We start from the raw sequence: 21,552 nt of genomic DNA, 5'->3' as shown, positions 1-21,552 counted from the left end.
GTGCTATTAGTGGGGCTCGAACTCACGAACTGTGAGATCATGACCTGAGCCAAAATCAGCTGCTTAACCGACTGAGCCATCCCAGCGCCCCCTTTAGAATCTTCTTAATGAGGATATTTGGATAAAAAAAAAAAACAGCTGGCAAAAATGAACTCGGTCGGGACGGCGCGGTGTGTTTGTTGGTGGTCAGTAAGGCTCCCACGGGAACTTCCGAGTGGTTTATTAATTGTACCATCTCCGTTTGTTTCAAGATGTTTGAAAACAAGAATCTGTTAGGAACCCAATACAGTCTCGGGCCTGGAAGGTTTAGGATCTTGTTTTTGAAAAACCGTTGTAGAGAATGGATAGTCAGCCTGCTCCTGGTCAAGGGTGTGGACTCCGATGGTTCCGAGCACCATCCCACTCCCACGGTTCACACTGCGCCTCCCTCCCTCAGGAGGCCCCTTAGGTAGGCGGGGATTCTCATAGCGGGTTGGGGGGCAGGGCTATGAACGGTGGTGGCCGGGGGACAATGAGGAAAGGGAGGGTGAGCCCCTAAAGAGGGCTCTTCTGCTGGGGGCTGAGGGCAGCCGAGAAATGCAGATTCCTGGCCCATGTCTCTGGTTTTGAGATTCATTAGGTCTGGGTTTGGAGCTGTGAGTCGCCATTTTAAAGCATCCCTAGGTGATTATGAAGATGCGGTGGGTTAGACTTTCCCTAAAAGATTCCACTTCGCTGAGGGCGAGTTCGGATAACTGTCCTGACAAGTTTATGCTGGAAGATCTGGGCGTGTGGGCGAGGCTGGAAGGGAGCTCCCGGGAACAGAACCGCATGAGCGCAGGTGTGTAGCAGGAGAGTGAGGCAGGGACACAAGCATCTGCAGGTGAATTTGGCTGGCTGGGGCGTTCGGTAAGCAAGAGGGGTGTGGTAGAGTGTGGTTCCCGACGTGAGGGCCCAGACCTGGCAGCTGCACCTGGGAGCATGTTCAGAAGGCAGTTTTTGGGGGCCCCACCACCCACCTCCTGAACCTAGGGGTGGGGTGGGGGGCATTCTGTGTCTTCACAGGCCCCCGGGGTATTCAGATCCTCCTGAAGCCTGGGGGCCCCTGGTTGGGAGGGTAGGGGGTCCTGAGTGCCGAGCTAATTCAGTGGGCTGTGAGAGCCCCCCCCCCCCCCCCCCAGGATGAGAACTAAATTTCAGGAAGCTTCATCCAGTAGCCCATGTGATGAAGAACGGAAATGTTGCTTTCTTTTCATCTTCATACAGCTAAGAATTTAATATAAAGTTACAGAATTACTCAAGCTAGGGGAAGACGACTAAGTCTTAGTTTAATTCTTTTAAACTCTAGAAAGTGGGTGATAAATTATGTGAAACAGAATAAACAGGTTACAATATTATATGAAAGAATTAATTGTACTTAGACATTTTGTAATTTAAATTACTTTCTATTAGCCTAAACATTTTTGTCTAGTTATGAGAGAAAAAGAATAAATTTATTTGACATTAGAAATGGCAAACTTAAGACCAAAAATGTCAAATGGGATGTGTGCTCACGGAGGGAAAGTGGTTTTCTGGATTGTTAGGCCGGAACAGTCATGTTTCAGATTTAAAACTTAATGAGGGGTGCCTGGATGGCTTGGTCTTAAGAGTCTGACTCCTTATTTTGGCTCAGGTCATGATCTCAGGGTTGAGTTCGAGCCCTGCATCAGGCTCTGTGCCTGCTTGGGATATTCTCTCTCTCTCTCTCTCTCTCTCTCTCCCCCAAAATAAATAAATATTAAAAAAAAAAAACTTAAAACATACACTTGTGAAATTGAAATCAAGTAAAATGTGACATCCTCTGGACCAAGGATAACTGATGCTGGCGTGCGTGTGGTATTAAGAGTTGTAGAACATAAAACCTGCCGGCAGGCCTGGTGAGCAGGTGCGTGGACGGCCTGAGCAGGCTGGGGCCACACCACAGGCCTGGTGAGCAGGTGCGTGGACGGCCTGAGCGGGCTGGGGCCACACCGCAGGCCTGGTGAGCAGGTGCGTGGACGGCCTGAGCGGACTGGGGCCACACCGCAGGCCTGGTGAGCAGGTGCGTGGACAGCCGAGCGGGCTGGGGCAGCGGAGCTGTGCCAGGAGACGCCAGATAATGGCTGCTCTTTGTCAGGGAAGAGTGCGCTATGAAATTCAAAGCAGTCGTGGGTCTTGGATTAAAAATGCGCTTCTGTTGAACTGAGGTCTCTCCCCTTATAAAATGGAAATCTCCGTTCAGACTGGAAGCCGAGGAAAACACTGGAGTTTCAGGCGACCCCTGACACCTCACAGTCGGCATGGGGGAGAGCGTGTCCTGGAAGGCCCACCCGGGAGGCTCGGCCCCGGGGGTATCAGACCAAACTACTGTGCTGCTTATTGCTTGGTTCTGTTCTTGCGGTAACCAGAATGCGCGCATGCGGGGTTTCCCATGAAATCATGCCCGCGAGTAGAATTTTGAGCGGTGCGTTTCCTATGTACGCTCCGTACTTCTGGAAATTACTTCAGGTTATTTGTTGGATTTTCATATATCATTGAATAAAATGGTGGGATTCTATTTTTGTCTTCAAGAAGTGAGGTATGTACCGTTGGTAACCGTCTTTGGCTACTTCCTTGGCCGCGCAGGGAGAAGACACCCATTACCGGAGAAGAGAATTACGTGCTATATGTACCAGTTATGTAAATCCCTTGATCACATGCACAGGTACGCTCTTGGGGACTTGGCAGCTTTCAGATTAAGGAAATGTATCAACATTCATTTAAAAGCACCATGTAAAAGAATTTGAATGAGGTGCAACTAATTCTATCCTTCCTTTTATATTGCATGCAGAAATGGAATATTTCACAGAGATGTAAAACCAGAAAATATATTAATAAAGGTAAGAACTTCTATATGAAAAACTGATCTCAGAATAAACGTAGAATGTGAAACCTTTTTACTAGATAGGCTTTCAGCCCCAGATACCTGGGCACCATGTTATGTTTTGTTTTGCTCCCAGTTTGGAAAAAATGGTTTGTTTAATAAGTGCCATTAATGTAACCATACATCTGGAAGGAAGAAATCTTAGGCACTCTTACTATATGCAAAAATAAACCTCCAGGGGCCGCCGGCTGGCTCAGTCGGTAGAACATGGGACTCTTGATCTCAGAGTTGTGAATTCGAGCCCCACGTTGGGCGTAGAGATTACTTAAAAAAATAGGACCACCAACCAGGCATGTCATAGTCAAATTCACAAAATACTCAGGCAAGGAAAGAATCGTGAAAGCAGCAAGGGGAAAACGTCCTGAACCTACACGGAAAGACAGATCAGGTTCACAGCAGACCTATCCACAGAAACTTGGCAGGCCAGAAAGGAGTGGCCGGATATATTCAGTGTACTGAATTGGAAAAATATGCAGCCAAGAATTCTTTATCCAGCAAGGCTGTCATTCAAAATAGGAGAGGGGCACCTGGGTGGCTCAGTCGGTTACGCGTCCGACTTCAGCTCAGGTCATGATCTTGCGGTCTGTGAGTTCGAGCCCCGCGTCGGGCTCTGTGCAGACAGCTTAGAGCCTGGAGCCTGTTTCAGATTCTGTGTCTCCCTCTCTCTCTGCCCTTCCCCTGCTCATGCTCTGTCTCTCTCTGTCTCAGAAATAAATAAACATTAAAAAAATTATAAAAAAGATTAAAAGTTTCCCAGACAAAAATTAAAGGAGTTCATGACCACTAAACCAGCCCTGCAAAAATTTTAAAGGGGGCTCTCTGAGGGGAAAAAAGACACATAGATACATACATACCAAAAGCAACAAAGACTAGAAAGGACCAGAGAACACCACCAGAAACTCCCAACTATACAAGCAACATAATGGCAATAAATTCATATCTTTCAGTACTCACCCCAAACGTTAGTGGACTCAATGCCCCAATCAAAAGACATAGGGTAACAATAGATAAGAAAACAAGATCCATCTATATGCTGTTTACAAGAGACCCACTTTAGACCTAAAGACACCTTCAGATTGAAAATAAGGGGATGGAGAACCATTTATCATGCTAATGGTTGACAAAAGAAAGCCAGAGTAGCCATACTTATATCAGACAATCTAGACTTTAAAATAAAGACTGTATCAAGAGATGCAGAAGGGCATTATATCATAATCGAGGGGTCTATCCACTAAGAAGACCTAACAGTTGTAAACATTTATGCACCAAATGTGAGAGCACCCAAATATATAAATCAATTAATCACAAACATAAACTCATCGATAGTAATACCATAATACTGGGAGACTTCAACACCCCACTCACAGCAATGGACAGATCATCTAATCAAAAAATCAACAAGGAAACAATGGCTTTGAATGACACACTGGACCAGATGGACTTAACAGATATATTCAGAACATTTCATCCTAAAGCAGCGGACTATACATTCTTCTCCAGTGCACATGGAACGTTCTCCAGAATAGACCACATACTGGGACACAGATCAGCCCTCAACAAGTACAAAAAGATCGAGATCATACTGTGCATATTTTCAGACCATGACATTATGAAACTCAAAATCAACCACAAGAAAAAATTTGGAAAGGTAACAAATACTTGGAGACTAAAGAACATCCTACTAAAGAATGAATGGGCTAACCAAGAAGTTAAAGAGGAAGTTAAAAAGTATATGGAAGTCAATGAAAATGATAACACCACAGCCCAAAACCTCTGGGATGCAGCAAAGGTGGTCATAAGAGGAAAGTATATAGCAATCCAGGCCTTCCTAAAGAAGGAAGAAAGATCTCAGATACACAACCTAACCTTACACCTTAAGGAGATGGAAAAAAAAAAAAAACTGGGGCACCTGGGTGGCTCAGTCAGTTAAGCGTCCGACTTCAGCTCAGGTCACGATCTCACGGTCCATGGGTTCAAGCCCCGTGTGGGACTCTGGGCTGATGGCTCAGAGCCTGGAGCCTGCTTCCAATTCTGTGTCTCCCTCTCTCTCTGCCCCTCCCCCGTTCATGCTCTGTCTCTCTCTGTCTCAAAAATAAATGTTAAAAAAAAAATTTTAAAAAAAAAAAGGAGATGGGAAAAAACAAAACAAAACAGCAAATAAAAGCCAAAACCAGCAGAAGACAGGAAATAATAAAGATTGGAGCAGAAATCAATGCTATCGAAACAAACAAACAAAAAAAACCAGTAGAACAGATCAATGAAACCAGAAGCTGGTTCTTTGAAAGAATTAACAAAATTGATAAATCCCTAGCCAGTTTGATCAAAAAGAAAAAGGATAGGACCCAAATAAATAAAATCAAGAATGAAAGAGGAGAGATCACAACCAGCACAGCAGAAATAAAAACAATAATAAAAGAATATTATGAGCAATCATATGCTAATAAAATGGGCAATCTGGAAGAAATGGACAAATTCCTAGAAACATACACTGCCAAAACTGAAACAGGAAGAAATAGAAAATTTGAACAGACCCATAACCAGTAAGGAAATCGAATTAGTAATCAAAAATCTCCCAAAAAACAAGAGTCCAGGGCCAGATGGCTTTCCAGGGGAATTCTACCAAACATTTAAGGAAGAGTTAACACCTATTCTCTTGAAAGTGTTCCAAAAAATAGAAATGGAAGGAAAACTTCCAAACTCTTTCTATGAATCCAGCATTACCTTGATTCCAAAACCAGACAAAGATCCCACTAAAAAGGAGAACTATAGACCAATTTCCATGATGTACATGGATGCAAAAATCCTCAACAAGGTATTAGCCAACCGGATCCAACAATACATTAAAAAAGTTATTCACTGCGACCAAGTGGGACTTATACCTTGGATGCAAGGCTGGTTCAGTATCCACAAAACAATCAATGTAATTCATCACATCGATAAAAGAAAGGACAAGAACCACATGATCCTCTCAATAGATGCAGAGAAAGCATTTGACAAAATACAGCATCCTTTCTTGATGAAAACCCTCAAGAAAGTAAGGATAGAAAGATCATACCTCGACATCGTAAAAGCCATATATGAGAGACACAATGCTAATATCATCCTCAATGGGGAGAAACTGAGAACTTCCCCCCCTAAGGTCAGGAGTAAGACCGGGATGTCCACTTGCGCTGCTGTTATTCAACATAGTATTGGAAATCTTAGCCTCAGCAGTCAGACAACACAAAGAAAAGGCATCCAGATAGGCCAGGAAGAGGTCAAACTTTCACTCTTTGCAGATGACCTGATACTCTATATGGAAAACCCAAAAGATTCCACCAAAAAACTAGAATTGATTGATGAATTCAGCAAAGTTGCAGGATATAAAATCAATGCACAGAAATTGGTTGCGTTCCTATACACCAACAATGAAGCAACAGAGAAATCAAGGAATCAATCTCATTTACAATTGCACCAAAAAACATAAAATACCTAGGAATAAACCTAACCAAAGCGGTGAAAAATCTATACGCTGAAGACTATAGAAAGCTTATAAAAGAAATTGAAGAAGACACAACAAAATCGAAAAATATTCCATGCTCCTGGATACGAAAAACAAATATTGTTAAAATGTCAATACTACCCAAAGCAGTCTGTGCAGTCTACATATTCAGTGCAATACCTATCAAAATAACACCAGCATTCTTCACAGAACTAGAACAAACAATCCTAAAATGTGTATGGAACCAGAAAAGACCCCGAATAGCCAAAGCAATCTTGAAAAAGAAAACCAAAGCAGGAGGCATCACAATCCCGGACTTCAAGCTGTATTATAAAGCTGTAATCATCAAGACAGTATGGTACTGGCACAAAAACAGACACTCAGATCAATGGAACAGAGTAGAGAACCCAGAAATGGACCCACAAATGTATGGCCAACTAATCTTTGACAAAGCAGGAAAGAATATCCAGTGGAATAAAGACAGTCTCCTTAGCAAATGGTGTTGGGAAAACTGGACAGCGACATGCAGAAGAATGAACCTGGACCACTTTCTTACACCAGACGCAAAAATAAACTCAAAATGGATGAATGACCTAAATGTAAGACAGGAAGCCATCAAAATCCTCGAGGAGAAAGCAGGCAAAAACCTCTTTGACCTCTGCCGCAGCAACTTCTTACTCAACACGTCTCCAGGGGAAAGGGAGACAAAAGCAAAAATGAACTATTGGGACCTCATCAAAATAAAAAGTTTCTGCACTGCGAAGGAAACAATCAGCAAAACTAAAAGGCAACTGACGGAATGGGAGAAGATTTTTGCAAATGACACATCAGATAAAGGGTTAGTATCCAAAATCTATAAAAAACTTATCAAACTCAACACCCAAAAAACAAATAATCCAGTGAAGAAATGGGCAGAAGACATGAATAGACACTTCTCCAAAGAAGACATCCAGATGGCCAACCGGCACGAGAAACACTGCTCAACATCACTCATCATCAGGGAAATACCAATCCAAATCACAAGGAGATACCACCTCACACCTGTCAGGATGGCTAACATGAACAGCTCAGGCAACAACAGATGTTGGCGAGGATGCAGAGAAAGAGGATCTCTTTTGCACCACTGGTGGGAATGCCAGCTGGTGTAGCCACTCTGGAAAACAGTGTGGAGGTTCCTCAAAAAATTAAAAATAGAACTACCCTATGACCCAGCAATTGCACTACTAGGTATTTATCCACGGGATACAGGTGTGCTGTTTCAAAGGGACACACGCACCCCCATGTTTATAGCAGCCCTATCGACAATAGGCAAAGTATGGAAAGAGCCCAAATGTCCATCAATAGATAAAGAAGATGTGGTATATATATACATACATGTATATATATACATGTATGTATATACATATGCATACATGTATATGTATCTATATACATGTATGTATATACATATACATACATGTATATGTGTGTATATACATGTATGTATATACATACATGTATATACACATACATATACATACATATACATATACATACATATATATACACACACACACACACACACACATACACGATGGAGTATTACTTGGCAATCAAAAAGAATGAAATCTGGCCATTTGCAACTACGTGGATGGAACTGGAGGGTATTATGCTAAGAGAAATTAGCCAGTCAGAGAAAGACAAGTATCATATGACCTCACTCATATGAGGACTTTAAGACACAGAACAGATGAACATAAGGGAAGGGAAGCAAAAATAATATAAAAACAGGGAGGGGGACAAAGCATAAGAGACTCCTAAATATAGAGAACAGAGGGTTGCTAGAGGGGTTGTGGGAGGGGGGATGGGCTGAATGGGTAAGGGGCAGTAAGGAATCTACTCCTGAAATCCTTGTTGCACTGTATGCTAACTAATTTGGATGTAAATTAAAAAGAAAAAAATAAACTGCATTGAGATTACCACTCCAAACACCGTGCGTGTAAAAGAAGAGGCAGGATTCATGCTCAGGTCTGTCTCAGTCCATAGCCACTTCGACCACACGTATTTAAAGTGTACGGCCTGGTAAGTCTGGGCAGACGTGTGCACCCATGAAGCCATCATTACAGTCAAGCTAGCAAACAGATCTCTTGCCCCTAAAAGTTTCCTCATGCCCCTTGGTCATCCCTCCTGTCCTTTGTCCCCAGGCAAAGACTTTTTGTCATAATAAATTAGTTTGCACTTTCTAGAATGTTCTCTAAGTGGAATTGTATAGTATGTGCTCTTTTCTGACCTGGATTTTCCCCTCAGCATCGCCATTTTGGAGTCCGTCCATGCTGTGGTACCAGTGCCACGGTTCCAGGCACTTTTGAAACGGTCCCGTGGTTCTTGTCTGTTCTTTTCTGGTTTTGCCATTGTTTTCTCTCTTTGCATTTCAGTTTGGAAAGTTTCTGTTGGCATATCTTCTGGCTCCCTGCTTCTTTCCTTGGCTGTCTAGTCTATTGAGCTTATAAGTCACTTTTTATTTGTTAACGGTGTTTTTTATTTCTAGTACTTCCTTTTGATTCTTTCTTAGAGTTTCCATCTCTCTGCTTGCATTTCCCATCTGAGCTTGAATGTTGTCTGCTTTTTCCACTAGAGCCCTTAACAGATTACTCATAGTGATTTTAAATTCCCTGACTGGTAATTCTAAAATCCTTACATCTGTGCTCTCTCTGAAACTGGTTCTGATGCTTGCTTTCTCTCTTCAGACTGTTTTCTCTTGCCTCTTAACATGCCTTACGATTTTTGTTGGAAGTCCAACATGATCCACTGGGGAATGGGATCAGTTGAAAGGCCGCCGGAATGAGGTTTCGTGGTAACCTGGGTAGGAAACGTGCCCGCATTTAATGTTTGCCGGAGGTTTGTAGGTACCAGAGGCTCCAAGTGCATTACCAGCCTCTAGTTTATCAGCTGAATGTGTGAGGGGTAAACAGAATGGAAGAGGTATCCCGAAAAGGGTCTACCCATTCTGTCTGACCTGCTCCCAAGAGCTCTTCGCTCCAGAGAACTGGCCCCAACCCTCCTCCCCTCTCCCTCCCCCAACAGGGAAAACAAAGCTGCCAGCAGAGCTAACTTCGCAGCTAGAGTCCTGATCGGGTGACACGATATGGTGTTTAATTCATTTGTAGGGGCGCCTGGGTGGCGCAGTCGGTTAAGCGTCCGACTTCAGCCAGGTCACGATCTCGCGGTCCGTGAGTTCGAGCCCCGCGTCAGGCTCTGGGCTGATGGCTCAGAGCCTGGAGCCTGTTTCCGATTCTGTGTCTCCCTCTCTCTTTGCCTCTCGCCTGTTCATGCTCTGTCTCTCTCTGTCCCAAAAATAAATAAACGTTGAAAAAAAAAATTAATTCATTTGTAGACTCACGAGGTGACTTAACGTTTCCCCAAACCCGTAGACGTCCGGAAATAGTCGTCAGACACAGGTAGGATGTCTGTAAACGTGTCCCACTGAGCAGAGACCCCACTCTCTTATCTGTCACAGGCACTCTCAGGTGCTTATAAAGTAATTTCTTTTCACAAGCTAGCTGCAATGCTGGTAATTTTTCTGTTAGCGCATAAACACTTGAAATGGTCTGTGGTACAGCAGCGGCTTGAGACGTCACTTGTCCCCGCCTTTCTCCCCTTGGCAGCAGGACGTCCTGAAATTAGGGGACTTTGGGTCCTGCCGGAGCGTCTGCTCCAAGCAGCCGTATACCGAGTACATCTCCACGCGCTGGTACCGCGCCCCCGAGTGCCTCCTCACCGACGGCTTCTACACCTACAAGATGGATCTGTGGAGTGCAGGCTGTGTGCTCTACGAGATCGCCAGGTAGGCCCGAGGCCCGCCTCGCGTCTGAGGACTCCTGCCCGGTGCCCCCCCCTCCCCCCCCCCCCCGACTGAACCTTCCGGAGCAGGTTGCCTGGCGAGGCCCGGCCAGCCCAATGGCGTCACGCCGGTGCCTTCCTTTACCAAACAGATTTTGCAGGCATCCTGCTCACGTGACTGGTGTTAACTTGACGGAAAACGTCGCAGGCTTTCCTTTCACTTTGCGGCAAATACTCGCCTCGTCCGCTTCTCACAAAGTACAAACTACCGTCAGTCAGCTCTTCCCTGAGGTCGGTGGGCCTCCTGACTCGGCCTCATTGTGGAATGACTGACGTTCAGAAGCAGAGTGGAGGGCGCTTCCTGCCAGCTGGCGGGGCCTGCCGTGTGGGCAGCGGCCCTGCTCCCGGGGCCTTCCCTGAGAGAGACAGTCCGCCGAGTAGGATGCTCTGGCCGCAAGCGTGAGGGTGGGCCACTTTGCGGCACGGCTGGATTCCAGAAAGCCCCGTCCTCACCATCCTCCCCGGCCTCCCCGGCCTCCTCTCCCCCAGCCTCGGGGCTTCGCCACTGGATGGAGCAGCGGCCCGGGAGAAGGGAAGGGGCTGGTCTCCCCCAGAGGTGAGGAGGGTGTGGGGTTGAGGAGGCCCAGGGAGGGGCAGGGTGGTGCCCGAGTGCTCCGAGCGGATCGCGAAGGACGAGCAGGTGCGTTTAAGGTCGGGTGACGTGCATCATAGGCGGGGACCCGAGTCCTCGGTTGCCGCCTGCCCAGCTAACCACTTCGTGAATACAGACACACATGTCCTTCAGGACGTACCTGTTGATAATCGGCTTGGTGCTTTTGGAAAGCCGAGTGGCGATTTCACTGATGCTAAAAGTACTGACGGTCCTTTCCGCTGTGCTGAGATCCCTTGAATTAATCCGAAAGGATGTTGAGGGACTTCAGTGTCGAGAACGTGACGGCTGCTCATCCGCTGAGCGAGGGGCAGCCCGTGGGGAGACCGTCGTTCTGCCCCCCACCCCATCTCAGAGCCACCTGCCCGCGCAGAAGTGGCCCCGGTGCTCAAGCCGCACTAGTAAACCCTCCGCCGTGGCCTGTCCTGCGAACTGAACTCACTTATAGAAGCCTAAATTCTTTCATCCACGATTCCCAAATCCATAAAATCGCTGAAAACCAAAACGTTTCTTGGACTTCATCTGTCAACAAAACCGGACCTGACGCACCATGAATTTTTGTCGAAAAAGCCCCTGGGACGCGAGACTTGAAGTTAGGTGTCCCGGTGTGAACATTCCTGTTTCGCTGCAGGGATCCCAGGGGTACGGAGAGGAACGTGGCCGCGTCTTAAGAGCGTCACCCGCTCGCTGTAAAGGAGAAACAGGCCGGAGCAGTCCCACGCACGGGGTGCCATGCGGCTTTCGTGTCCTCGGGTTTCTGTGGGAGCTGGCCACCCCACAAAGGGGGTCGCTGGGATGAGGTGGCCCTGGCCAGTCCTGACCGCAGCTCCGCCCTGCCTCCCCCTCCCCCAGCCTTCAGCCCCTCTTCCCCGGAGCCAACGAGCTGGACCAGATCTCAAAAATCCACGACGTCATCGGCACACCTGCGGAGAAGACTCTCTCCAAGTTCAAACAGTAAGTGCGTGTGCGCCCCGGGGCCCCAAGTGGACCTGCCCCCTGCGGAGGCTGCTGGGGGGAGCCAGTGGGGTGGGGGGGCGGACCGGGCCCCACCTCTGCTGCCCTCGTGGCTCCTCCGTCCGCCTGGGGCCCCCAGGCTGAAGGGGTCCGCCGCTGAAGGGGCCCCAGGTCGGGCTGGTGTGAGCACCGAGCCGCTCGGAGCTGTCTCCCCCCACCCCGGGGGTCCCGCCAGGGTGCCCCTCCCTAGGTGCCGTGGGAGATGCTCCTGGCCTTGCTGAGGGCCTGGCCATCGGGTCCCGTCCTCTGAATATTGACCCAGGACCCAGGGACCTCTGGGTGGAGAGGGATGCCACGTGCAGGCGGTGTGCAGTGAGCGCTCTGTGACTGTCACCCAGAGCTGCCAGCCACACTGACGCCCACACCGGCACTGGTTGCTGAATCCGGGGAGCCGGGGGCCTCCGAGGGGGAGCCCCGTGGGCTGAGGGGGTGGGCAGCTCCTGGGCCCTTGGAAGGCGAGGAGGTGACAACTAGTTTGAATTCTTCCTTTTTCTGCTTATAAACTTTACGTCATTTTTCTCAGGTGGGCACGTGCTCTGAGTCCTTTGGGGGGAAAGTCGTTTTCTCACACTGATAGCATAACAGATTTCACAACCCCTGCCCTGTTTTTAAAAAGGCAGACTTTACTTTTCTAGAGCGGTTTTAGGTTCGCCGCAGAGCTTAGCGGAAGGTACAGAGTTCCCTTGCACCCTGCTGGGGCACACGCAGCTTCCCCCTGCGCAAACCTCAGCCAGAGTCCATAAGCCTCCGGTGACACATCATTGTCGCCTCCACAGCTCGTGTGAGGGGCCCCTGGGCTGTTGCACTTTCTCTGGGTTTGGACAATGGTTCCGTCCCGCCCCCTTCTCCGTGCGGGTCCCTGTAGGATCATGACGACGGCTGGCCAGGTGCTCTACATAATGGCATGATCGTTTATTGTCATTGGGCTTTCAATACAGGTCGAGAGCTATGAGTTTTGATTTTCCTTTTAAAAAGGGATCAGGAATACCTCTACTGACAGCCAATTTGTCCCCGAAATGCCTCTCCCTCCTGCACGCAATGGTGGCCTACGACCCCGACGAGAGAATCACTGCCCATCAGGCCCTGCAGCACCCCTACTTCCAGGACCAGAGGTGGGCTTTCTTGGGCCTCCTTGTGGTAGGAGGAGCTGGCTGTGGAGACCTGGGGGGCACGTGGTGGGGCAGCTGTGTCGGGGAACAGCTCTGTCCTGAACTCAGGGGCCCCGGGAACATACACCTCGATCTTTTCTGGAACGGCCTCAGCGACTCCACAGCAGGGTCTAAGGGGGGCGGTTCTGTGGCTGCGCTGTGGCTGGTGCCCAGGCTCCGGGAGGGGCCCGGTGCACGTCGGTGTCGACCGGGGGATCTCGCCGTAAGGCTTGGGGGTGCTGGCACTGGAGTACCTGCCTGAGGGCGTCTACTTCTGCTCCTCCCTGTGCTCCAGCCGGTGTGAGCGGTGCGAGTGCAGGTGACGTCTGACCCAGACCTCCCGGGGGACAGGGCCCACGGTGCACGGGGCCCTCTCCTCTCCCAGCCCAGAGACCGGCAGGCCGACGCAGAGGACGGAAAAGGCTCCCGGAACGGTTGACGTGGAAGAGGCGGTGACGAGGCAGAATGGTCGTGCTGCGCACGTTCTCAGGGGCCGCTGCCCTCTCTTCCTTCCCCACAGGGCAGTGGAGAAGCAGGCTCTGGCCAGCCACAGGAAGTCCGTCTTCTCAGAGTGCCCCGTGGCTCCAGAACTACTCCTTAACGGCTGGCAGACTTCAAAGGAGGGCAGCAAACAGGTACTAAGTGAAGTCGGGGAGCTGGAAATGGTCTCGGTAGCTGGGACCCGATGCCCTCAGGTGGCCTGCGTCCCCGCGGAAGACACCGCCCTCGGCAGGTGCAGGGAGCCGGGCTCCGGTCGTGCCTGCCCTTCCCGTCCCGCTGGCCGAGGGGGGACGGCGGGTGCGGCACCCCGTGTGCACGGGCCTGGCGAGGTGGGACTATCCCACGCGTGGGTGCCAGGTTCTCTGCCCATGCACTCTGCCGCTGTCATCTGCCTGTGCCCCCTGACCAACACAGGGCACAGGCCACACTGACCCAGGCGACCCAGCTGGCGAGTGACCGGCCCCAGCCACCACACGGCCTCAGACGTCCACACGGGTGCAGCGGGTCCGGGTGAGCGCCGGTCTGGGCCCGGATCGGTCGCTTTAGAAACGGCACCTTCCTCTTGCAGTCTTGTCGTCCTCAGGTGCCCCACGTGGCCCCAGCTCTCAGCTCCCTGGTCCCACGTTCTGGGCTGGCCCCGCGCTTCGTGAGGACTGTGCCCTCCGTCACTCACCCCAGCATTTACTGAGCGTCGGTACGTGCCAGGAGCTGAGGCCACGGGTGTGGCTGCCGCCAGGAGGCTTTCTGGAATTCTAGGCTGCTGCCTGATGCTCCCCCGTGGTGCACAGGCCGAGTTGTTCAGACCCGGTCTCCCGGTCTTTCCCCCCAGACCTGTTTTTCTCCCCACGCCTTCCCTTTACGTGGGGGAGGCATCCCCCTCTCGGCAGCTCCCCACCCCCCACCTGAGCCTCCCTCATTTCACCTCCCAGCTGCTGTCCCTGCTCTGCCCTTCCCTCCTGGCCAGACACCTGTCCGACCGCGTCACTCCTGTTGGCACTCCCGAGGGCTGCGCGTGTCTACAGGGGCCGTGCGGTAATAAGCCTTCCCAGCTTTGTGGGCCATAAGGCCCTGTCACAACCGCCCTCTTTTCTCTGGTGCCGTGGATGATCCGTAAATGAACGGTGGGGCTGTGTTCCAATAGGACAATCTCCACTGAGACGGGAATTTCCTATAGTTGTGACATGCCGTGAAGTTGTTTTCAGCTTTTGAAAAATGTAAAAAAATTCTTAGCACGTGAGCCACACGAAAGCAAGGCCGCGGGCAGATTTGGTCATCGTCAGGGAGTTGGAGTGGGGACCCTGGAGATGCGTCACCGGCTCAGCCCAGGCCGGCGCAGGGCCAGCCGGCCTTGACGACTCGGCGTGGAGGCCCTGCCGCCCCCTGCTGGGCACGGTGACCAGCCCTGTCACTTGGGGGGCTGGGAGTCTAGTCACCACGTGGTCAAACCTCTGGGTCAAGTTAGATTAGGCGAAAGTCGTGCAAAAGAGCCCCTGTTGTATTTCCCGATTTCCAAAAGGGGGACACCATTGCACGTTCAACGGGCCTGTGTTTTGTTTCAAGAAACCGTCCCTAAAGCCAGAGGAGGACCCTCCCACGAGACAGGGACCCGCCTGCCTGATGCAACTGCCCAAACTGAAGCTTTCGGGAGTGACCGAACTGGCCTCGTACCCCAGCCCCGCGCTGCCCTCCGTGTTCGGACCCGGAGCGAACAGCAAAGTCCCGGTGCCGAGGCCCCTGAAGTTTGTCGGCACAAACCAGAAGGTAGCCTGTCTCGCTAGCGTCCCGCTGCTCGCCGCCCCGGGCCCGTCCCGGCCTCCGCTCAGCGTCTGCCCTTTCCTCTGACAGGCAGACCCGCAGAAGGACGTGAAGCCTAACCTGAAACAGTGTCGTCTGCCCTCGATAGGGAGGAGAGGCGGCCGCTACTGAGCAGCGCGCGCCGGTCGCCTGCCGGGGGCACGGAACCAGGTGCGGCCGGGCCGCCGCGATCGCCCCTGAGCCTTGGGTGGAGGGCTCCGGGGAGAGCCCCGTCCCCCTCGCGGAGCCTGGCGCCCCGAGAGCGATGCCCCGCTGGCCAGCCGGAGCCCGGGATCTGCACCCCGAGAGCGGCTGTGCTGTGTTCCTGCCGAATGCGTTCGTCAGACCACCTCATTCGGGGCTTTGGTTTCATTCTCGTAACGTAAGAACTGGGGGTAAAGAATATTTTGTAATTTTTTATCTGAATCCGAAGAGAAATCCGAATTTATATTATGTATTTAGGCTCGGTGTCGCCGTGGCTGTGTGCGCGGCGCCTCCAGGACATCGCCGACGGCGCCGGGCGCGTGACGGCGTTACAGACTGTGCTGTCGGAGCTTTATTAAAGAATAAGTGTCGTTACGACATTTGAACACTTCCTGACTTTAACACGTGTCCTGACCAGCTGTCTCTCTGCTTTAGGTTTTGTGAGCATATTTGGGGAATTTATTTTGTTGGGAAGACCGGTACGGCTTAATTTTGTTGCGCTTGAAAAGCCCGTAAGGAGTAAACGCAGGCCTGGCCTGGGTGCCGAGGCAGGGAGGCCGCCCAGCAGGAGGCTCGTCGGCGCAGGCTTCACAGCGTCCTCCCGTGAGTAGAGCGCGCTGCTCCCCGTGTGGGAACGATGCCTTCTTTCTTCGTCCCCACAGACTTACGATGTTAAAAAAAAGAAAAAAGAAAAAGAGCAAATTTCCCAGGTTAGTTTCAGTCTTCTTGTTCCCTCTTTTGAGACAAGTCTGTGACAGGCTGGTCATCGTCAGGGAGGTAGAGTGGGGAGTGGGGACCCTGGAGCTGTGTCACCGGCTCAGCCCAGGCCGGCGCAGGGCCAGCTGGCCTTGACGACTCGACTCGGTGCGGAGGCCCTGCCGCCCCCTGCTGGGCACGGTGACCAGCCCTGTCACTTGGGGGGCTGGGAGTCTAGTCACCACGCGGTCAAACCAAGATTGGTCACGTCCTCTCCGGTGGCCGCCACCTCTGGACCCGAGTCACAGGTGGTGGAGCAGGGCCCGGCCTCACAGGACAGTCGGCAGGTGGACGCGGCAGCCGCGGGAGGGGCGGGTGTGTGAGGCGGGGGGGGGCGGGCCGAAGGGGGGCAGAGGCGCCCAGGAAGGGCAGAGTCAAGACTAGAAACAAGACTTGGGGGATGTTGAGAGCTGGGTGCACATGGCGAGGGGTTGAAAAGAGCTTCCTTTGACCCCATTTAACACCCTGGCGGGCTGTCCGATGCCCTGCTGTGCGGGCGGGCAGGGCACCGTTCTGCCTCTGTGGGAGGATCCGGGAGTTCCGAGGCCCGAGGAGCTGAGGCAGGGAGGCCGGGGAGACGGGAGCGGGTGCCGGGATCGCAGAGGGCCCCGCTGTGGGTGAGCCCAGGCGGGGAGGCGCCGGGGAACCAGGCCCCCAAGGGCCAGCGGCTCAGCAGGGACGGGCTCCTGTCCTCGAGGACTGGCTCCACGGCAGAGTTAAGGAAAACTCTTACCCCCTTTCAGGGTGTAAAATTTGAGGGGAAAATCTTTAACGTTCTCCCGCATGACTTTCTGAGAAAGCAAACTTGCCCCTCCCCACGGAGGGCCTCTCAGGCCAGGCCCCCGTGGGGTGTGACCTGTCCACCAAATGAAGCTCTTTTGGCTCAACGTTGGTCTCTGGAATAAAAGTGCCGTGAAGCAGCCACACCAGGCCCCAGGGTGGCCACGGCTGGCCCAGCCCTGCGCCAGAGCGACTCCCCGTCCCACAGATTCGGAGCGCGGGAAGGTGCTGCCGGGAAGGTGCTGCCGCACCCCCTGGGTGCCCGCACGCAGCGGCCCGCTCTCGGCCCAGCGGTGGGCATGGGAGGCCGCGTCCGCCTCCGCTCACTCGCGACTGGGCAGGCGCTGAGGGAGGCCGCCTGAGCCTTTGCAGGCAACGCTATTAAAGGGCTCCCGGGCACAGCTGTCGTCGCCGCGGGGCCCCAGGAGGGAAGTGGGGTGGAAGTCCCGCTCCAGCACCCCGTCCACCTGGCTCACCCGCTCCCAGCACGGGAGGGGACCCCTGGGGCGCGGCCAGCCGTGCCGGTCCAAGGGTTCCGATTCTGACAGCCCTGAGCGGCACAGTCCTGCTTGTGGAGGAGGAAAAGCAGAGGCGATGCCACCGAAGCGACCTGGGCTCTGCTGCCCCCCGCTGCTGGGGACACCCCTGGGCGTGCGCCGTTTCCTCCGGCCGGGCCACGTGGCCGGCCCGCAAGCTCGCTGCAGGGCCGAGGGCTGAGCTAGAGTCTCCCTGGAACGCCTTCCTCCCCTCAGCTTCCCGGAGACCGGTCCCCACACTCGGAGAGTGCGCTCACCAGCTCCAGAAGCGTCGGAAAGCTCGAGGCAAGAAGGGAAAGCAAATACAAAGTGGATCAGGCCGGCCAGGCCTACGCCCAGCCCGCCTCCTTCCCTGGCGTGTGAGAGCGTGATGGGCCGGAGTCTGGCCCGGGTGCCACGTGCCCAGGGCCCGCTGCAGGCTGCACGTCCGTGGTGGCGGTGCCACTGTGTGACAGTCACGAGGCAGTCCGGTTTTGGAAGCCAGCTTGGACCACGGGGCCGGGAGCCGACGTTGGGACACGGCTGGCCGTTGACTCCAGAGCCCGACCGAAGGGTGACCACAGACGGTGGACCGAGCGAGGCCTGCCCACTTGGAGGGCCGTGACCCGTGGGGCCGGTGAAAGCTGGGGAGCACGGCCAGGCCCTCTGACCGTGCCCGAATTTTAACAGTTGTCCTGGGCCCAGCCAGGCCTCCACCTGTCCCTTCACAGGAAGAGGAGACGACCCCGGGGGCGGGTCACAAGAGGAACTCTGGACTTCATTTTCCAAGACGGCCCTTGGTGACCCTGCGGCAGTCCGTGGGCCTCCTTGTGCGTCTCTGGACCTGCGGGGCTGGGGTTCTGTGCGTCACCGACAGCGCCTGGAAACCAGCGCTTTGACCAAGAGGGCAGACGCCAACTCTCTGGGACGTGCTGTGGTTTTTTTGTGTGTTTTTTTTTTAATTTTTTTTTTTTTAACGTTTATTTATTTTTGAGACAGAAAGAGACAGAGCATGAACAAGGAGGGGCAGAGAGAGAGGGAGACACAGAGTCTGAAACAGGCTCCAGGCTCTGAGTGGTCAGCACAGAGCCCGACGCGGGGCTCGAACTCACGGACCGTGAGATCATGACCTGAGCTGAAGTCGGACGCTTAACCGACCGAGCCACCCAGGCGCCCCAGGGACGTGCTGTTTTAATGCGTAGGTCGTACCGGATGTACAGGATACATAAATCGATTGTTTCACTTAACACAACAGGGTGTCCGTGCCCCCTGGTATTCGCCTTCCCCAAAGTGCACGTCCCTGGGACCCAGAGGCTCCGTGAGCAGCTGTACCGGGCCTCTCCTCTGAGCAGCAGCCACGGCCTGGGGTGAAGCATCGGTCCTGTCGCTGCACTCACAGAAACGATGAAAACAGTGCACATCTCGAAGGGCGTACGCTCGTTTTTCTCCCTAAGTCGTGTGGGCAGTGCCCCAGACTAATGTGCTCGCCCGGAGAGATGCGAGTCACACGCTCCTGGTTTACGGCCACACCAAATAAAAATGCCTTCGGGGGTGCAGCTGCGTACGGCTTCTTAAAGCTGAGAGTGTTCTGCCTGGCCGCTGCACTTCACCGAGGCTCTCTCGCCTGTGGAGTCGACGAGTGTTTGTGGCGCGACCTCCGCGCAGAGCCGTTCCTGAGCCGGTTTCCACCAAACACAAATCCTGCACGGTCCCGGGGCCCTCAGTCCCCACGGCGAACGGAGCTCTCCACGCTCCCCAGAGGCCGACGGACAGACGAGCGCTCACGGGCTTCCAATGACAACAGCCGGGCCTTAGAGCCGGAAGGAAAGAACGATTCGCCGGAACCCGTCCGCACACGTGCAGGCACCCACGACGGCCGTGACGGTGAGCCTGAAGACGGGGCCGCGGAACTCTCCAGCTGAGCTGCGCTCGCTCGAGCGGCCCGTCCTGGCCGGGGCACTGCCAGCAGAGAGGGCTTCCGGGAACGTGGTGGAAAAAGGACGGGTAATTTTATACCAAACTTTAATTGAACAAAAGGTTACATTAAAAGCGGAGCCGACTTGGGGCGCCTGGGCGGCGCAGTCGGTTGAGCGTCCGACTTCAGCCAGGTCACGATCTCGCGGTCCGTGAGTTCGAGCCCCGCGTCAGGCTCTGGGCTGATGGCTCAGAGCCTGGAGCCTGTTTCCGATTCTGTGTCTCCCTCTCTCTCTGCCCCTCCCCCGTTCATGCTCTCTCTCTGTCCCAAAAATAAATAAACGTTGAAAAAAAAATTAAAAAAAAAAAAAAAAGCGGAGCCGACTTGACAAAAGATAAACAAATGGTGTATTCAAGATAGTTTTAATATTAATATTTTTTTCATGAATTAGAAATATCACTCTTGATGAAAATTACTGAAGTAACCACGTCCCCCAGAAGCAGAATTCCATTATTTGTACATATAATACAGAGCCAGACTACACTGGAAACAACAGTATTAAAATAAATGTTAAGATTAAAAAGCATCTATACACCCTGGAGGGCCGTGAGTCCGTGAGACCCATATTTAAAGTCATTTCCTAACAGCAGTGAACTATTTTAAGTGCAAACGACTCGTGAAGATCTCAGATGGCAGCCAGCATCCACCGTCCTGAATGGCAGATTCCCGTCAGAAGGTGACAACTTTCACGAGTGCCCTCCGGGTTGCCTTCTGACCACCTAAGTATAAAGACATCAGTGCAAAACCAGAGTGAAGTGCTATTTGTAAGAGTTGAGTTTAAGGGGATTTCTTGTCCAAGAAACATTTTACACTATGTATGTATGTATATACTATATACATATATATATATATGTATGGATATATACACACACACACATATATATGTGAGATTTTAATTACATTGAACTTTCGAGTAAAAAGCAAGAAAATCCCATTTCTTATTTTTTACTGCAGCCCCACAAGAACGATTTAAAAATGGCAACGGCTTCTTTGGGTGAGTGGCAGAGAAGGCGGTTTCGAGCGGGCCCCGAGGGTCTTCCCACGACTCCGGGTGACAGCTGCCTCCGCGAGTGTCCGCGCCCGGGGCTCCCGCCTCTGTCCGTCGCTCCCTCAGGACCGCGTGGGTCACTATACTACAGTTCCACCTGGAGAGCTGGCCTGGTTTTGGGATGACAATAAGCCCTGCAAACAAAGCAGTTTACATTAATCCAGCAAAACACGGGGCAGCCAAGAAAGCCACACTCCTCCTTCGCCAGCCGGCTCGCGTGACCAGAGTTACCCTGTCGGCCTGTCAGCCAGTGTCCTCTGTCCTCTACGTCATTGTCATTCATGTCATTGTGTGACATTCCTAAACTAATCAGGAGCCACCGAACCCGGCCCCTGCCTGGCTGTCCTCCGGTGGGCAGGGCTGGCCCGGGGTTCCCGGGACGTCGTGGGCCTGAAGGCGAGGGGCGGCCGTACACCACCCTCCCCAGAGGCCGCGGCTCACGGCCACGGCGAGGTCCCCAGGAGAGGTCCCCGTTGGCGCCCACGGCCACGGCCACCCCACCTGCACACCCGGCCCCGTGAGCCGGTCGGCGCGCTCTGGTTGGGGTGCGACGGTGGTGCCGCCCCCCCATCCCCGGCTTTAGCACCAGCGTGGACTCGGCCGGTGGACAGAGAAGGATCTGGGCCACAGGTGGGGAGGGCCAGAACGCGGCCCACACCCGCGCTGTGTCGGCTCGGGGAACAGGGTGCAGGAGGTGGTGTGTGTGCCACGGGGCGGCCCCTCCCGGCAGGCGGGAGGCCTCTGGCACTCCACGTGTGAGCGGGGCCGCGGCCAGGAGCTAACCGTGGGCGTGGGTGCGCGTGTGTGCTCATCACGGAGTTCCGTCACGGGCTGGTGGGCGACCGTCGCGGAGAAGTTTCAGGTCACAAGAGGGCAATGCTGAAGCTACGGCTTTTCGGCTCTGTGAACACACGCTTACGCTGTCCC

The 21,552-nt window shown here is 52.9% G+C and overlaps 2 protein-coding genes across 21 annotated transcripts in view; one reads left to right on the top strand and one right to left on the bottom strand.

Moving 5' to 3' along the window:
• The window catches only part of MOK (MOK protein kinase), a 70,470-nt gene that overhangs the window by 43,691 nt on the left and 5,227 nt on the right, over positions 1-21,552 (top strand). For 3 of the 10 annotated variants that reach the window (XM_027066660.2, XM_053224955.1, XM_027066669.2), the window contains 8 exons: positions 2,623-2,701; positions 2,828-2,876; positions 10,046-10,224; positions 11,743-11,844; positions 12,843-13,016; positions 13,573-13,687; positions 15,114-15,314; positions 15,399-15,953. In XM_027066660.2, coding sequence (XP_026922461.1) covers positions 2,623-2,701; positions 2,828-2,876; positions 10,046-10,224; positions 11,743-11,844; positions 12,843-13,016; positions 13,573-13,687; positions 15,114-15,314; positions 15,399-15,479 — 980 coding nt within the window. In that variant the 3' untranslated portion in view covers positions 15,480-15,953. Of the gene's footprint in view, positions 1-1,729; positions 1,904-2,007; positions 2,702-2,827; positions 2,877-9,759; positions 9,839-10,045; positions 10,225-11,742; positions 11,845-12,842; positions 13,017-13,572; positions 13,688-15,113; positions 15,315-15,398; positions 15,954-15,986; positions 16,155-20,531; positions 20,751-21,552 lie in introns of those variants that run through there. The other 7 variants (XR_003422770.2, XM_053224954.1, XM_053224953.1 and 4 more) reach the window with 7 other exon arrangements.
• WDR20 (WD repeat domain 20) overlaps positions 20,621-21,552 on the bottom strand; it is a 64,503-nt gene continuing 63,571 nt past the window's right edge. For 10 of the 11 annotated variants that reach the window (XM_027066657.2, XM_027066646.2, XM_027066648.2 and 7 more), the window contains one exon: positions 20,621-20,759. In XM_027066657.2, the coding sequence (XP_026922458.1) occupies positions 20,706-20,759 (54 nt within the window). In that variant the 3' untranslated portion in view covers positions 20,621-20,705. The remainder of the gene's footprint in view (positions 20,760-21,552) is intronic. The other variant, XM_027066655.2, reaches the window with a different exon arrangement.

Source organism: Acinonyx jubatus, chromosome B3 (genome assembly GCF_027475565.1).
Source record: "Acinonyx jubatus isolate Ajub_Pintada_27869175 chromosome B3, VMU_Ajub_asm_v1.0, whole genome shotgun sequence".
Classification (NCBI taxonomy): domain Eukaryota; kingdom Metazoa; phylum Chordata; class Mammalia; order Carnivora; family Felidae; genus Acinonyx; species Acinonyx jubatus.
The sequence above is the reverse complement of the archived record's forward strand: the minus strand, read 5'-3'. Positions and strand labels throughout refer to the sequence as shown.